Source organism: Rhinolophus ferrumequinum, chromosome 18, assembly GCF_004115265.2.
Source record: "Rhinolophus ferrumequinum isolate MPI-CBG mRhiFer1 chromosome 18, mRhiFer1_v1.p, whole genome shotgun sequence".
NCBI classification, from domain to species: Eukaryota; Metazoa; Chordata; class Mammalia; order Chiroptera; family Rhinolophidae; genus Rhinolophus; species Rhinolophus ferrumequinum.
Window position 1 is genome coordinate 39,109,528 of NC_046301.1, and position 17,517 is coordinate 39,127,044.

The 17,517-nt window shown below is 54.0% G+C and overlaps 1 protein-coding gene across 3 annotated transcripts; it reads left to right on the forward strand.

Moving 5' to 3' along the window:
• The first annotated feature begins 105 nt into the window (after positions 1 to 105).
• ELAVL3 (ELAV like RNA binding protein 3) lies at positions 106 to 17,305 on the forward strand. Of its 3 annotated transcripts, none has more exons than XM_033133448.1 (7): positions 106 to 545; positions 6,946 to 7,165; positions 7,465 to 7,568; positions 10,889 to 11,042; positions 11,207 to 11,432; positions 12,168 to 12,206; positions 13,794 to 17,305. In XM_033133448.1, the coding sequence occupies exons 1-7, from the start codon at positions 537 to 539 to the stop codon at positions 14,143 to 14,145; spliced, it is 1,104 nt and encodes a 367-aa protein (XP_032989339.1). In that variant the 5' UTR covers positions 106 to 536; the 3' UTR covers positions 14,146 to 17,305. The 3 variants fall into 3 exon arrangements, with proteins under 3 accessions (XP_032989339.1, XP_032989342.1, XP_032989341.1); XM_033133451.1 differs by having other exon boundaries at positions 13,815 to 17,305; XM_033133450.1 differs by having other exon boundaries at positions 6,949 to 7,165.
• The last annotated feature ends 212 nt before the right edge of the window (positions 17,306 to 17,517 follow it).

Consider the following 17,517-nt stretch of genomic DNA (forward strand, 5'->3'; position numbering starts at 1 on the left):
CGCCTTGAGAAGGCGGGGCTCGGTTTCTCCAGCCAATAAGCGACGCCGGCGCTGGCAGCTGCTGATATAAAGGGCTGGGGGCGGCGGCGGCGCGGCCCAGATCGCGGAGCGCGCAGCGCGGGCCGGAGGGTGGGAGGGAGGGCGGGCGAGGGGAGAGAACTGAGCACTCCCGAACCGGACAGGCCAGGGTGAGGGGCGGCAGCAAAAGGGAGAGCGCCGCGATCTCTGTCGGGAAGCGCTACCTCCCCGGGCCCCGCAAGGCCGCGCAGGGGGCGTTCTCACTCCCGCGCCCGCTCCCTCTTTCCATCCTCTGCCGCCTGCAGACCACTCCGGGGCTCGGTTATCCGCGCGCGCGTCCCCGGGCTCGGGCCCGTCTCCGGCCCTCGAGGGAGCCGCCGCCTTCACCGACATCTCTGCAGCGGCGGTGCCAGAGGCGGCCCAGGCAGGACCCCGGCGTAAGCATCGAGCGCCCCCCAAGGAGAGCACGACCCCCGGAGCCGCCCTCAACACGGACCGCGCCCGCCGGGCACACAAGAATGGTCACTGTAGGTATTCCCTGTCGCTGAGAGGGAATTTGGTCCAGAAGGGGTTAGGCACAGGCTCCGCGGAGATGGAGTGGCGGGGCGAGGTGGGGGGGTAGGACCAGGCCTAGCTAGGCCCAGGGGGGGGGGGTAGGACCGAGCCTCGGGGCCTGAGAGTGGGAAGGGCGGCACCCAGAGTGCTGAGGGCGCTTAGAGTCTGGCCTTAGAGGCCTTAGGGAGCCGAGCTGAGATTCAGGGGGGCATCCTATGGCGCCCTGGGGGCGGGATTGCCCCCCTCAGTAGGCCTGATGGGGGAGGGGCCGCGGCGGCCGAGGATACCTCCTCCATCCAGGCCCGGACCCCGCAGGCCGCCCAGGCAAACGTAGGGCCCCAATCACTAGTGCTGGGCCAGGACAAGGCGGCAAGGCGTCCCCGAGAGCGCCGGGGAAGCGGGTGGCGTCGGATAGCGCGCCCTGGGCCTCGGCCGCTCCCGGGAGCCGGGTGTCTCGTCCTCGAGTCCGTCGACCTTGCGGCAAGCGGGGAGGGGAGAGGAGGGGGCGCGCCCGGAGGCCCCGCGGGCCCGCCGCCGCCGCTGCCGCGTCCCTTTGTTTCTCGGCGCTTCTTCGCGGGCTGTAGCATCGCGCGGGCGCCTCAGGCTGTGGGGAGGGGGAGGGGAGAGAAGGGCCCACGGGTGGGGGGGTGCTTCCCGTCTGCTGGGCCCCCGCCTTCCGGGGGATGGGGTAAGGGGCCCAAGCAAGCCCCCTAGGCCAGGTCCAGGCTCCCCATCCCGCCAAGGCTCTGGGCCGCGGGGTGACCTTGAGCGAGCCCGCCCGCCCCACTAGCCCGGCTCCGGGTGCTTTCAGCAGCCACCGAGCTGGTCAGCTCCCCAGCGCGCAGCCACGCCCGACCACGCCCGGCCCGACCACGCCCCTGCCCCGCCCATCTAGGCCCCGCCCCCCTAGGGCCCCGGGGGCCGGCCTCGCCCGAGCCCTCGGATTTCCACTCGGCATCCCGGGCGTCTCCCGGGGGCGGGGCTGGCCAGTTCTAGCCCCACCCCGGCTCCACCCCCGCCCCCACCGCGCGACTCCGCTCCCCGCGCCGACGCGCGTCCTTTGTCTGGTCCCAGCGCCCGGGCCTCCTTCTTCCCCTCTTCCAGTCTCTCTGTTCTCTCTGTGTGTCTCTGTACACTGTGTCTCTTTCTGGGCCTCTTTTTCCAATCTTGGAGAGCACAGTGGGTGGGGAGATGTTCAGCACTCTCTCCTGGATCCTGGGACCGCCCCCCTGATATGAGAAATAAGGCCTGAGAGGCCACGCTTTTCTGCTCTGTGACTTCAAGGTGGCTCCTTCCCCTCTCTGGGCCTCACGCTGCTCATCCAGGTGCAGGGACGTGAATGTGGCTTCCTGAGAACCCTCAGGAACCCCCACAGCAGTCCAGCATCCATTCCTCAGATCTGTTCCCTCATTTGAAAAAGAAACAGATGCACAAAGCGGACAGGGTGTGGTCAGAGGTCACAGGAGGGCCTTGGAGGATTGGTTACTCCAATGGAGGGCACTCAGGCAGAGACTCACCATGGGGACAGGCTGAGAGGAAGTGGGAATAAATTGAGACAGTGAGGGCCCTGCACAGAGGGAGAAGGGCCCAGAAGTGGGAGGCTCAGTTAGCACCACGTGGTGGCCCGGCCTTATCATGCATAGCCACTCAATGCCCTATTGTCGTCTGTATCTAGGCCTCTGACACTGTGACCAGGCTGGGGGCGGGGAGAGGCGGAGTATGTAGCTGGGAGTCACGGGGGTCAGATACTGGAGGGTCTACACACAGCAGGTGACTTCAGGTGTGTTCACTGCAAAATCCTTATGTCAGATGTATGTGCAAAAGAGTTGGAGAAAGAGAGAGAGGGAGGGGGAGATGGGTTCAGAGGGGAGAGATGGACAGAGGAGAAAGAGAAACAGGAGGGAACTGGAGAGAAACAAAGAGGAAGAGATCCAGAGGAAGAGTTAAAGAGTGGGAGGGAAGGTTCCATTGCTCCCCGTCAGCATCTGCCTCTCTATCCAAGGCCCTCCTCTCCTCTGATTTCACTCCTCCATCCCTGGGACAGCCCTCAAAGTCCCTGTGATCCCTGTGTCATCCCAGGCCACACATTTGTTGTGGGTTGGAGCAGGGTGGGTGTGACCTCCACCAATCTGATCCCCATTATCAGCTCAGCCGGCTCAGGCGTGGAGGAAATGCAGGCGACACTGATCCAACTAAGCTCTGGCACAGATGGGAGGGAGATGGGTGATGGTGAGATTAGTAGGCTGGGGCTCCAGATCCCAGGTAGGAACCCCTCAATTAACTCTTAACCCCCTTCAAGGTGAAGGCAGCATTTAGGGTGGGGGGAACCTGTATATCTGTAGGCTTTGCAGTCATCTGATCAGGAGTCAAACCCTGACTGTATCACTACCATGTCCCCCTGTCACCCTGGGGGTCACAGGTCCCTCTGTCCCTTAGTTTCTCCATCTGAGATATGGAGAAATCTCCAGCTTTCCGTGTAGTTGTGGGAAGTCAATGAAAACTGTACATGCTCAGTGCTTGGCACATAGTAAAGCAGGGGTGTCCAAACTTTTTTCAACGTTTTTCACCAAGGGCCATATGCGGTAAAATACACAAACAGCCGGGCCACTCACTCGAGGTGAAGGACGTATTGCCTCACCTGGTTTATTTAAGTAAACTAAATATATTTTTGGAATTTGCTGCGGGCCAATTAAAAATGGATTGCGGGCCGCAGTTGGCCCACAGGCCACAGTTTGGACACCCTTGTAGTAGAGGTTCCAAAGCTAGAATCTGGTGTGTCCTGAAACAGGGCTGTGTACTGTTGAATGCTTGTTAGGCTCCCATAGCAGACATTATCAACTGATTACAGATCTCTACCTTGCTGAGTCTGGACAGGAATTCAGAATTCTCCATACGTGGGGGGCTTCTGTGCCTTAAGTGGAGGGACGGAGACCCAGGGAGGCAACGTGAGTGTCAGAAGACACACAGGGGGAGGGGGAAGCCAGCAGCTGGCACATGGTGGCACCCAGTAAATATTTGTTGAATTGGATGAGTAGTAAATTCAGGCAACAGAGTGGGTTTATATATAGATGCCTGAGGCGTGGCACAGAGTGGGGTGCTCAGCTTCAGTTGGCTGTTATTTTTACTACTATTGGCCTTTTCATTAGGAAAGTGAACTCTGGAGTCCAAACCCTGGATTTGAATTCTTGGTCTGCTATTTGCTTGCTGCCCAACCTTGTGCAAATCCCTACCCCTTCATTGAGACTGTTTCCTCGTCTGTTAAATGGAGAAAAGAGTCCCCTAATATTCAACATTGGAGAATTGCTAGAAATTCTCACATAAGAATTTTTTCAGCACGTAGCAGGAGTTCAATATATGGCCATATTATTAGTAAAGTATTAATGTTAGGGGACGCAGATCCGTGGAGTGTGCTTTACTGCTTTACTACAGGCGCCTGTGACAGACATTGCTAATCAACCCAGTGCTTGTTCCTGCTCAGCCCAGATGTGGCTTCAGAATAATCCTCCAGGTAGCCCCCCCCAGGTAGCCAATCTCATTAGAGATGCAGGGGAGTTGACCCTCTGTTCCATCCTTTTAATAAGAATAAATGGAAAAGAAGCAGAGGTCCAAAGAAGAGCTAAGATCATCCTTGAAGACACATAGCTGTAAGGTGGCAAAGCTGCCCCAACGCATTGGCCACAGTCGTTAAAAAAAGCTCTGAAGTCTGACACAAACAGGTTTGAAACGGAGTTCCCCATTTATATCACCCACATCTCTGAGCTCAGTTTCCTCACTTGTAAAATGGAGAATGTGTTACTGTCTTTCAAGGTTGTTGAGAGAAATAAGTGAAATGGTGCCTTGAAGCGCTTCACACCGTGCCTGGCACAGGATACGTGCTCAGTGGGGCAGGATGATTATTAATAGCAGGATTAGGAGGCAGGGATGGTGGATATGGCAAACCTGTTTCCACTTTCCATGGTTATACCCATGGCAGACATGGCTAACTGGTGCCAGAATGCTTTCCATCTGCACCCATATGTGGCTTTACATCCTCCCCTGGGCCACTGGTGCCAGTAATTTGGAGTTTGCAGCAAAGTGGAGCAAAGAGGCTCAGAAGTGTTAAGTAGCATACCTGAGGACACACAGCTGGGAAATGTTAGGGCTGGCATGAGTTTGGAAGTGACAGTTGGAAATACAGACTCTGAATCAGAAACGTTCATGTGCGAATCCCTGATCCACCATTTATAGGCTGCATGATCTTTGGTAATTTTTAAAACATCTCTGAATCTTATTTTCTTTATCTGTTGTCTTAGCTCAGGCTGTTATAACAAAATACCATAAATTGGGTAGCTTAAACGACATTTATTTCTCATAGTTCTGGAAGTTGGAAAGTCCAAGATCAAGGTGCCAGCTGATTCGGTTCCTGGTGAGAGCGCTCTTCCTGATTTGCAGCCAGTTGTCTTCTTGCTGTGTCCTCACATGGTGGAGAGAGAGATCATTTCTCTCCTATCCCTTTTTAAACTTTTTTTTTTTTTTAAGATTTTATTGGGGAAGGGGAACAGGACTTTATTGGGAAACAGTGTGTACTTCCAGGACTTTTTTTTTTTCCCAAGTCAAGTTGTTGTCCTTTCAGTCTTAGTTGTGTCGGGCGCAGCTCAGCTCCAGGTCCAGTTGCAGTTGCCAGTTGCAGGGGGCGGAGCCCACCTCCCTTGCGGGACTCGGGGAATTGCACTGACAACCTTGTGGTTGAGAGGAGCTGTAACCGCCTGAGCCACCGGGCCAGCCCCTCTCCTATCCCTTTTAATATAAAGACATGGATCCCATTCATGGGGTCTTCACTTTCATGACCTAATTACCTCACAAAGGGCCTACCTCCAAGTACCGTAACATTGGGCGTTAGGGTTTCAACATATGAATTTGGAGGGGTCACAAGCATTTAGTCCATAGCATCTGTTAAGCAGGGTAAATAAAACCTTCCTCTTTTTGAGGCTATTATGAATAAGAAAAGAAAAATTGCCTGTAGAGGGCTTTGTTCTGTGCCTGGCATATAGGGAACAATATTTGGGAACAATTATAATATTGTACTTTGGGTCAGAGATGGCTGAGATGATGTGTACCTGCTGGCTCTAATTCTGTGGCTACAGCAGACATTGTTAATCAATCACAATGGTCTCTCCTGCTGAAACTGGATATAGCTTCAAATCCTTAATTTCATCCCTCTAGAAAGACCCTACAATTGATTTGAGTTTTCAAGTGAGGGCAACCTATTCCAACTCGAGCCATAAGAGAAGACCTAAGGAAATGCTGGCTACTTTACCTTCCCACGCCCATGACAGACACCGATCAATGCAGCACTATTTCCTCCTGAGCCCAGATGTGGCTTTAAAATTCTTCTTGACAATGTAAAATAGATGTAGAATATATGTGAAAGTTGTTTAAAGAGTAGATTTTTCATCACAAGAAAAAAATTTTGTGACTATGTACGATGATGGATTGTTAACAAGATTTATTGTGGTGATCATTTTGCAATATATACAAATATCAAGTCATTATGTTGTACATCTGAAACTAATACAATGTTACATGTCAGTTGTATCTCAATTTAAAACATAGATGTAGGAAAAGAGCATTCAGTAAAATTCAACATCCATCCTTTAAAAAAAATAGCTTGTTAGAATACTGGGACTAAAATTAAAAATCTTAACCTGATACAGGCCATTTAACAAAAAAAAAAACAACCTATGGCAAAGATTATATTTAGCTGTGAAATATTTAAAACATTTCCTTTAATATCAGGAATAAAGAAGGCACATCATATTGTAGCCCCTGCAATAAGATAAGAAAAATCAACAACAGGTATAGATTGGAGACAAACAAAACAGTCATTATTTGCAGGTGTTATGTTATACATAAAAAATAGCTCAGTGGAAAACTGGGGGGAAAGGTAAGTGCCTAGTGGGAAAATTATGCATAAAGCAGAAGAAATATGAACACATTTAGGATAGGAATTACCTTTGGTGGGAGGAGGGAAGTACATAGTCAGGGAGGACTTATGAGAGCTTCAAAGCTAATAAAAATGTTACATTTCTCATTCAGAAGACAAAAGTGTTCGTTTTTATTCTGAAAGTGCACAGGTTGGTTTGATACAAACAGGCAAACATATATACAAAGGGACACATGGCATTTTATATATGGAATTTTTCACAGTATAATCATGTTAAGTGCTTTGCTCAGTGCTCAAGGAGTGGAAGGGATTATTAGAATAATACGTTGTCCTCTCCTCACGTTCAAGCCCATGTCAGACATGACTGATCCATCACCACTAAGCCCCTCCTTTCTCCCGTCCCTGGGGTGGGGACTGGGCCGTGAGCGGGTATGGCCTGTTGTCTCCAGCAGATACTCGGGGCCATGGAGTCTCAGGTGGCAGGGGGCCCGGCCGGCCCGGCCCTGCCCAATGGGCCACTCCTTGGTACAAATGGAGCCACTGATGACAGCAAGACCAACCTTATCGTCAACTACCTGCCCCAGAACATGACCCAGGATGAGTTCAAGAGTCTCTTCGGCAGCATTGGTGACATTGAGTCCTGCAAATTGGTTCGGGACAAGATCACAGGTGTGGCTGCTGGCACGTGGGGAGGAGGAGGGACAGAGGTGGTAGCCTCAGGAATATAGGTGTGATGAGGGCAGGTGGGACCCTGGGGGGTTTGAGGTGTGATGGAGAGACAGGTATGGGCCCACGTGGGAGGTATTGGGGGCAGGTGGGGCCCTGGAGGTTTTTGAAGCGTGATGAGGAGACAGGTATGGGGTCTCTCAGGGGTGATGGGAACAGGTGGGACCCTAGGGTCTAAGATGTCCTAGGGGAGGCCACTGGCAGGTCCAGGGAGTAGGTCATTGTCCTGGTCCTGCCCACAGGGCAGAGCCTGGGCTATGGGTTTGTGAACTACTCTGATCCCAACGACGCAGACAAAGCCATCAACACCCTCAACGGCCTCAAACTGCAGACGAAGACCATCAAGGTTGGTGCCCTTATTCCCCTGGGCTGCTCGTGCCCCTGTTAGTACCCATCCTGACTGCCCCCATTTCCCCTTTATTACTGCCCCCCCGGACCACCCCTTCACTTCCACCCATCCTCCTCAATGGCTCATTCCCTGAGAGGTTCAAATTTCTCCCCCAAGTCTCCCCCAACACCGTCCCCCAACCAATGGCTCTGCCTCTCTGAACCTCAGTTTCCTCACTTGTCAATGGGGAGAATGTCAGCCCCACATTCTGTGGTGGCTCAGGGAGGAACCCGCCCCACTGGCAGAAGAGAATGTGACCAGGGTGGGCATCCCCCTGCCTGCCTTTGTCATGGAAATGGGGGAGGGGTGGGGACCCATCTGCCATCTGGAACCTAATTAGGGTCTGAGAGGGTGGGATTAAGGGTGGGCCCTTCCCCTACCTTTGTGCAATGCCCCTCCCCCACGACCTTCCCTCTCAGCTGCTGCAGCTGGGACCCTGGGAGCCCAGGTTCCCTGGGGGAAAGATCGCCATGGAAACCCCCCTCTCTAGGTTCGCTGGGGCGTTTCTGGGCTCCGCCCCACAAATCTGCTACTGAACCCTGGGGGAAGCTTGGCTGGGGGGGGTACTTACTCATCTGGCCCCCAGTTTACCATGGGAACAGAGGTGCAGGAATCTTTTCCTTTCCCTGATGGAGGGGCGAGAGCATGACCTGATGGGTCCCTCCATGGCCAACTAGACCCAGAAGCCCCCAGGTGTGAGGGTAGACCCTAGTGACGAACCATAAGGCCCAGAGGGCCACTGTGTGTATGTGTGTGTGTGTGTGACCCTAGGCTATGAGACGGTATTTGTGGGACACTGTGGCTATGTGAGTGGCTGTTGTCACATGGATCCAGCTATTATAGACTGAATGTGTTACTATGTGTCTGTGAGACATGGTATCTATTTGATAGATGCTTTGTCACACACCGCGACTCTGGCTGTGACCTGGTGGGGCTGCGTGGGTGTGTCTGGCTGTGACAGGGTGTTTGTGTGTCACGGTGAAGTTATGTGGGTGTGTCTACCTCTGCCTCATTTAGGGTGGAATGTGTGTGATGTTGTGGGCTTGTGTGGTGGTATGACTCTTACTGTTATTATCCAAGATTCCTAGAGTCGCCATGAATGTGGCCAAGGCCTCGTGTTACCCTCCTGCAGGGGTGGTTGCCATGGCTGTGCAATGGGTGGCACAGTGTGTCTACCTGGGTGGCTGTGTTGTATGGTCAGTCCTGACTAGGTGTTCTAGCAGATTCTGCCCAAAATGTTTCCAGCCGCCCATTGTGAGGGGGTGAGGGATCCAGGTCAACCCACATCGTGGAAGGACAGGAAAGGCCCCTGAAGACCTACTCTGTGCCTCAGATGACCCTTGACTCCAAACACCCAGGAGCTCAGGGCCCCTTCTCACCATCCCCAATTCCGATCCATCAACAAGTCTTCACCCCTCAAAGCTCACAGACCTATGGGGGAGAATGAAAACTGTCAAATGCACTACTATGGTTTTTAATTTTTATTACAGAAGTAGTAGCAGCTGATGTGTTTTCTTTCTTTCCTGGAGGACCCCAGGTGTGCACAATGGTGTTAATTAGAAGCCCCCACCAGCACCCCGAGAGCACCCTCACCCCATCCACTCCCTGCCCAATTTATTCATTTTGTTAAGTTTTTAATTAGTTGTTTGTAATGAAGCAACATGACCTTGCAACTCACAACCACAAACAAAAGCCAGACCCCTGATAATGACCCCTATCTACCCAGAGGTTAATTTAGAAGAAATAGAAAACAGACATTGGCAAAAATAAGTGGGAGAGGAGCTCATAACACCCCCCACCCTACCCCCACAAGTTATAGGTCACCCTGTTAGCACTGGTGGGGGGGGTGCCGTCCATTCCATGTTTCCAGGACATTGATAAACACACAATGAGATGGGGTCACACAATACTCGCTGATCTATAAATGGACTTTTCTTTCCCCCACTTTACAATACTCACCACTGTTTCAGGGAAATCAATATCCACGTCCACCATTTTTTAAGCAGCTGCAGAGATTTCATTGTTGGGGTGGACTATAATTAGTGACATGAATCACATGATTGTACTAAAACATGTCTAATTCACGACTGAGAGAAGTACTTTGAGAGTAACGGGGTTAGGAGTGGGGACTCAACCAAAGTCAAACGGCAGAGGACAGGGAGGACATTTCAACTGAGACCTAGAGAAGAAAACAGAGGAAGAGAGTTCCAGGTGGAGAGAACAGCCAGTGCAAAGGCCCTGAGGCAGGACTGTGCCTGGTGTTTGGGGAACAACGAAGAGGCCTGTGTGACTGGAACAGAGCAATCAAAGGAGAAGTGTGTAGAGATGAGGTCAGGGGGTTGCTGGGGCAAGATGTGTAGGGCCTTGTGGGCCGTGAGAAGGACCTGAACTCTGAGGAAGGTGGGAGCCACAGAAGGTTCTGAGCAGAGGAGGGATGTGACCCGGCTCAGATGTTCACAGGCGCCCTCTGGCTGCTGTGAGGGGGAACAACCTGTGAGGGGTGAGAGTGGGACTGGGGAGCAGGACTGAGATGGCTGTACTGGTTGTGGTACGCAACAGTGGGTGCTGGGCCAGAGTGGGGAATCAAAGTGGGCAGAAGTGTGCAGATTCTGGATAATGAGGAAGGTGGAGTCAACAGAATTGATGGTGGATTGGATGTGGGTGTGAAAGTCAGAGAGGCATCAAGGACAACTGAGGCTGAATCTTGAGCACCCAGGAGGACAGAGCTGCCATTACTGAGTCCAGGCAAGTTGGGGGCAATTGGGAGCCTGACATAGCTACACTGAGTGTGACCCTAGTGAGGCAGGTGTCACACAGGCATGGGGTTCGGTGGCCAGGTCCATGGCGAGGATAGACATTTGGGAGTCATTAGGGTTGAGCTGGTGGCTAAAGACCTGAGTGACCATCAGGGGCCCAGTGTAGCTGGGAAAAGAAGGGGCCAGTATCCAAAGGAGTGGGAAGCATCGATGTTGTTGGGATGTCCAACGTGAGAGCATGAGCTGGGGACACAAGAGTCCCGGAGGTCCCCAGGGAGACATGTGACCCCAGTCCCCCATCACTCTATGAAGGCAGAGCCACGGCCACATTGTCCCAGCCATGGCCATGCCCTCTCCCCCACACCCCGGTCAGGTGCACCTATGGTGATGTCTCAAGAGGTAGGTATTTGTTAAGTGAGCGGATGAGACATTCCTGTGACTCAGTGGTGGTTCAGGTGTAGCCTCTCTCCCCATCTGCAAAATGGGTCTCCCCTCACGCCTGTCCATCTAACCCTCCTTCAGGTGTCCTATGCCCGACCCAGCTCCGCATCCATCCGGGATGCCAACCTGTACGTCAGTGGACTCCCCAAGACTATGAGCCAGAAGGAAATGGAGCAGCTCTTCTCCCAGTATGGTCGCATCATCACTTCCCGCATCCTGGTGGACCAGGTCACAGGTCAGGCCTCTGGGGAGGGTGCCTCTGGCAGGGGTGTTGGGTAGAGGCACCAAGGTGCGTTCAGAATTGAGAAATGCGGAATGGCAAGGCGAGAAGAGGGAGTGTGGAAGGGGGGGTCACACGAAGGGGGGCAGGGTCCTCAGGATACCCTCACCCCCTGGCAGGTGTGTCTCGGGGTGTGGGGTTCATCCGCTTTGACAAGAGGATTGAGGCTGAGGAGGCCATCAAAGGACTGAACGGGCAGAAGCCACTGGGTGCAACTGAGCCCATCACAGTCAAGTTCGCCAACAACCCAAGTCAGAAGACGGGGCAGGCCCTGCTCACTCATCTTTACCAGTCATCAGCCCGGCGCTACGCAGGCCCCCTGCACCATCAGACGCAGCGCTTCCGGTGAGCCACCTGCTTCCCCTATCCCTGGATAGGGTCCCAAGGCTTGAAACTGTCCTCCCTGAACCCCATTCCTGCAGGGCGGAGGGACATCAGTATGGTACCCACCTGCTGGGACTGCTGAGGGCCCTGCAAAGGGCTGCTGGGGTGCTAAGGCCAGGCCCTTGTATTCAGCAGGCATTCAATGTGTGCAGGGCACTACAAGTGGCATTATCAGTGTGAAGAGTTTAGAGCCACCTGATCAGGTCCAGCTCTGACTGTGTCCCTTTTTTTGGGCATGTGGTTCCCTCACACACATCTCAGCAGTGCTCACTGTGTGCCAGGCGCACTCGTTTACTCTACACAGCAACCCCATGAGAATGCAGCTTGTCTTGTGCCCATTTGACAGATGGGGACCCTGAGGCTCAGAGAGGCATTGTCGCTTGCCCAGCCTAGGCACTGTGGTGAGGAGACTCGAACCTTCCCTTCTGGGGACCTGAGCCCTGCAGGGTGGGGACAGGAGAATGGGACCGAACAGCCGGGAGAGGGAGGACAAGGGCTTGACAGGGCAGGCGAGAGGCGGTGCTGGAGTGACCACTGTCCGTGCCAGGCGGTGTCCCGCCGTGGGGGTAGGGGGGCGGGGGCAGGGCTGAGGCTGCTGGCCTGCAGAGTGGGGGCGGGGAGGGCAGGCTGGCTGACCAGCATCACAGCGGGCATGGTGCCTGGAGGCCACCAGTGACCACCCCTTCTGCTCCACAGGCTGGACAATTTGCTCAACATGGCCTACGGAGTCAAGAGGTAACAGTGCCCCCGCCCCACTGCCCCCAGCCCCTCACTGTCCCTCCTCGGATCCTTACCCTGATGGACACCCTCCCCGCCTCACCCCCAGGAATGCCAGCTTAGCCGTGTCTGTCCCTGTCAGGGAGTAGTGTGTCCATTAAAAGATTTGGGGGCTGCGGAGCTTAGTAAATGCCTACAAAGAGCTACTACAGCATTGGGCCCTGGGCCCTGTCCGTCATCCTCTCCAGCCCAGTGGAAGGTGGACAGTGTTGCCTGGGTCACAGCCATGCCCCCTGGTTCCCATGTTAAGTCTTGGGTTCCAACTGCCATTATTGGTCGTCTTTGCTGAGGGCCACAGACTGCCTCCTTCTGCCCTGTGGTTGGGGGTGGACCTTGAGGACCCCACAACATTGCCCACATCTTTGACCCTGTGAAGGTCCCGTGTTTATTGCATCACGAGCTGTTGAGCGTACGCTGAGTGCCAGGCGTTTGGCTTGGGGCTGGGGATCCAGCGTGGCCCAGCCAGACTTGGTCCCTCGTGGAGATGAAATGATATTGAGCACAGTGCTTGGCACATAGTGAGCGCTCAATAAAAGGTAGCTGTTATTATGATTATTGTTACTGTTATTGATTATCTCAGTCTAGTGGGAAAGGAGACAGATGGATGAACAGTGATTAGGGTGGCGAAGGGGGCAGGAGGAGTAATGAGGACGCAGAGGGAACCCCCAACCAGTCTGAGACGACAGAGGCCAAGTGGAGTTCCTGGCAGCAGGGACGGCCGGTGTGACTGCCCCAAGGATGGAGCAAGCAGTTAGTCCCAAAAGTTCAGACTGAACGGTTCAGGCCCTGAGGATCTCTGCCCAGTTGAGTGGATCCCTTGAGCCTACTGTTTGTTAGGAGCTGTTCTGGGTTGGGGCACCACAGGGAACAAAACCTAGAGAAGAGGCAGCCAATAATAAATACACGATTTGAATAGGAAAAGTCCAAAGAGGGGCCGAGGGAGGAAGTGGCCACCTTATGGGTCAGAGGAGGCCACCCTGAGGGGGGTGACGATTGTGCTGAGACCTGAATAACAGGAGGGAGGCACTTAAACGACTAAGCTCACATCCTGGCTTCCAGCATTGCCCTTCCCGGGTGGACCACCAGCCATGTGGCTGGGTGGCCAGTGGGACAAATAAAAGGGGCATCGTGACTGAGAGCAGGGTCAGGATGCAATCAGAATAGGGGCAAGGGCAGTTGTGTGGGAAGATGTGCCAAGTGAAGGGGTGGCCAGGGGTGTGGGGAAGTGGTCAGAGTCAGCAGGGCCAAAGGTCATGGGGTCAGGGTATAGTTCGGGGCTCGGGGCAGGGTCCTGGGTGAGGGATAGGCAGAGGTCAGGAGAGGGTACAGGTCAGGATGGACTTTGGGGCTGGTGTCTCAGAGCGGGTGAGGTTGAAGGTGGGGTTACAGATGGAGGTCATGGCGAGTCAGTACACTGCAGAGCTCGCAAGAGTCCCAAGGTCAAGATACGGTCAGAGGTCATGGCAGTGTTGGGGGTCATGGGGTCACAGTGGGGTCGGGGGCATGCTGGGGGTCAGGGCAGAGCCCGCGTGACCCCCAAAGTAGTCCCCTGTCGCTCATCGCCAGGTTCTCGCCCATCGCCATCGACGGCATGAGCGGCCTAGCGGGCGTGGGCCTGTCAGGGGGTGCAACGGGCGCTGGCTGGTGCATCTTCGTGTACAACCTGTCCCCGGAGGCAGACGAGAGCGTGCTGTGGCAGCTGTTTGGGCCCTTCGGGGCGGTCACCAATGTCAAGGTCATCCGTGACTTCACCACCAACAAGTGCAAGGGCTTCGGCTTTGTCACCATGACCAACTATGATGAGGCGGCCATGGCCATCGCCAGCCTCAATGGCTACCGCCTGGGTGAGCGTGTGCTGCAGGTGTCCTTCAAGACCAGCAAACAGCACAAGGCCTAAGCCGCCGCCGCCCTCCCCACCCTCCCTGGGCAGCAGAGAGAGAGAGAGAGAGAGAGAGAGAGAGAGAGAGAAGGGGCCCGAGAGAGACAGCACAGGCAGACCCCGGACAGCACGAGGCCCCGCACCCCTGCGGGAGCCACAGGGTGAGCACTCGGGCTGGGAGGGTCTGCAGGGTATGGGGGGCTGCCTGGGGGTCCCTCACCCCATCCTCCTGCCCCCACCCCAGGCTGGGTTGTTCACTCTCTCGTCTTGGTTTTGTTCATGGCGATGGTTTTTGTTTCTTTTTTCGGCTAAAAAGAAAGCAGAGATGTGACCCCACCCCACCCTCAACCACCCTCCTCGGGATGGCTTTTGGGAGGGTTCTGGGGGTGCCCTCCAGGCCTCCCCAACACCGAGGTGAGCCTGAGCAGGGGAGGGAACAGGTTTAAAAATCCCCAACAAAGCGAAACGTGAGAGGGGTGTGGGCATCCCTGGCCCAGAGCTCCTTGGTGATGTGTGAGGAGCAGGGGGAGGGGCTGGAAACAGAAACAAAATGAAAAAAAAAGGGGGGGTGGGAGGGAAAGAAAAATTCTATTTTTGTAAAAAGGGAAAAAAGATCTCGTGGAGAATTTTTACTGGGGATTCTTGAACTTGAAAAAAAAACACAAAAAAAAGACAAAAAAAAAAGAAAATATTTTGACAGGCTATGTTTACCAACTGGGGCAAAGACAGGGAGCAGGGCTTAGGAGCTGGGGTGCCACAGGGCCACACAGAGAAACATGCAGGGGCACACACTCACACCCCACAGGAACACACAGCAGCACTGACAGACCCAGAGACATGCCCCAGACACGTTTAGGAACTCGGCCAAATTCAGACACGTGGACGAACAGATAAAACACAAAAAACTGAAGTATGGGGCCAAGTAAACATGGCAGAGGTAGAACATGGACATGGACAAACGTGGACACGGGCAGGTGTGGACATGCAAACATTTCCATGCATACACGTGGAGACATACATTTGGACACACAAATCTAGACACCCAATCATGGAGAAACAGACACAACACCCAGGAACACACAGACATGCCCATAGCATCCCTCAGGCCCACGTGAGAGGTCCCAGCCCAGGCCCCCGCCCAGTCTGCTTCCTCTAGCCAGGCCAGCCCGGCCCCTCCTCCGGGCACTCTGCCCCAGTCACCCCTGCCCCGGGTTCTCTGCAGAGCTCTCTCCTGGCTCATCAGTGGTCCCTGCCGCCCAAGAACACAGGCGTGCACACACAGCGTCCATGCATCCAGACACACACGATACCTCGTTCACTTTTGGCGTCATGGTGGGCTGGAGGCAGCACCCCCCCAACACTTGAGGCCAAAGGACCCCCTGTCCCTGGAGCTGAGCCTCCCCTGGGCCCAGGCCCTGGCCCACAAGACCGAGGGGGAGGTGGGGCCCTGAGCCTCCCCACACCCGGGGCCTCCCTGGCAGCAAGCACCTGCCGCTCCCCACCAGGCCCAGGGTGGACTGGCCGAGGGGCCCAGCCCCGCATTCCTTTCCTGTCCACTCGTCACCCCCTTTCAGTTTTTTGGGTTTTTCCGTCTTTCCAGATGAGTAAGGGCAGTGGACGCAGCCTCCATCCCAAGCCCCAGCCCTGGCTTCTGTCTGGACTCTCCATCCCCCTAGTTTTCATTCTTTGTAACGAAAAATTCCCACAGAAGCCAAAGGCCGGAGCCCTTGGGAGCCTTCGCAGCCCCCACCCCCTGCAGCAGGCCCAGTCAGAACTGAGAATCGCAAACCCCAATTTTAGATTCAGTTGACCTTCCTCCAGTGTCCCTGCTTTGGTGTCCGGCCATGGCCCCATCTGACTGCCCAGCTCTCTCTCCCCCACCCCTCCCCGGTGTTTGTTATTAAACGTCTGTGGAGCTTCTGCTGCAAGGAACAAAAAGAAAAAAAATTAAAAAAGCAACAAAAAAACACAAATAGAAGAGAAAAAAAGCAACAAAAAAAAAAAGGAAGAAAAAAACACACAGAAGAGATTTAAAAAAAAAAAGGAAAAAAAAAAACAGACATAAACTGGCACCAGTTAACTTTCTTGTACTTTTTTGCCGAATTTAGCTTCTTGTAGTTTTAACTTATTGCTATGTTAACTATTTATTCTTGTTGCCCTGTAAGGACATTTGTGTATATTTCTGTTCCTTCATCCAGTTTGCAAGTTTAAAGGAACCACGATGTTCTCTTTGTTTCTTTTCAGTTTTGCCGAGACGTGGTTATGCCTAATTTATTTATAAAAGGGGAAGTGGAATCATTAAAGTAATAATAATTATTAATAACAGTAACGGTAGCCGAGTGGCACCGGGGGCACGTGCGCTTTGCGGGCCAGTCCCCCACGTAGCCAGCGACGTCCGGGTCTCAATGGGATTATTTTTGCTCGTCTTGAGAATTTTTTCAGTCCTATTTAGCTGGTGAAAACCCTAGCTTGTTCTTGATACACGAACCTATTTATTCTTGTGGTTTTTAAGTCCTCCCTGATCTCCCCACCCCCTCCAGCAGGGCAGGCCCCCCAGCGGGTCCCTCCCTCTCCCTCTGCTGTTTCTTGGGGCTTTCTCCCCTCTGCCCTCCTTGCACGCGGGGACACGTGTGCACACGTGGGCAGCGTGCTGGAGGCATCTGTGAGCAATAAGGGCTGGGTTTGTCCCCCACCATGGGGGGGACTGGGCTCTGGAGAAGGGGCACCACCCCAAACCCCCTACTGAGGCCTAGGCCCCTGCCACCCCCAAGACTGGGAGGGCACTTCTTTTTCTAAAACACAGAACTCAGCCCAGCCAGCCAGGCCCCCTCCAGGGGGCCAGCCCCTCACCCCAGAGGAGCGGGCCTGGGGTCCTCCACCTCCCTGGGGGCAGGGGCAGGGCCCGTGGGGAGGGGGCCCAGCCCCTCCAGCCCTCCCTTCATCCTGTTATTTATTCGGAAGGTTTCACATCATGACAGAGTCCATATGTTGGAGGTGATAAAGAACTGTAAAGAAAAAAAAAAAAAGACAAAAAAAAAAAAACCCAACAAGAACACTTTGCGTTGCATTTAGACTATTTATTACCGGATTATAGGCCTGGCCGCGGTAACAGACTTTTACATGGAATTGTTTAATTATTTGTACTTTTCATGCCAGAAAATAAAAGTTCAGAATCTTATGGCCTCGGTTGGGTGTTTGTACACCAGCAAGCGAGGAGCACTGGAGTATGTGCTGTTGGCCCTGGCTGTGCGGCCTTGTATAGACTGCTGTCCCTCTCTGGACCTAGGCCTCATCTCAAGCTCCTCAGCTTACAAGCAACACAGATGAGACTGGGAGGGTGGGAGGCTGGCTCAGGCAGAAATCCAGGGTCCCTTGGTGCCAGACTTTGCT

Excerpts from the sequence above, each read along its gene's own strand:
- ELAVL3 (XM_033133448.1), top strand. Across the intron at positions 7,166-7,464 it reads GGTTCGGGACAAGATCACAG|GGCAGAGCCTGGGCTATGGG; the intron begins GTGTGGCTGCTG and ends TCCTGCCCACAG. Across the intron at positions 7,569-10,888 it reads TGCAGACGAAGACCATCAAG|GTGTCCTATGCCCGACCCAG; the intron begins GTTGGTGCCCTT and ends ACCCTCCTTCAG.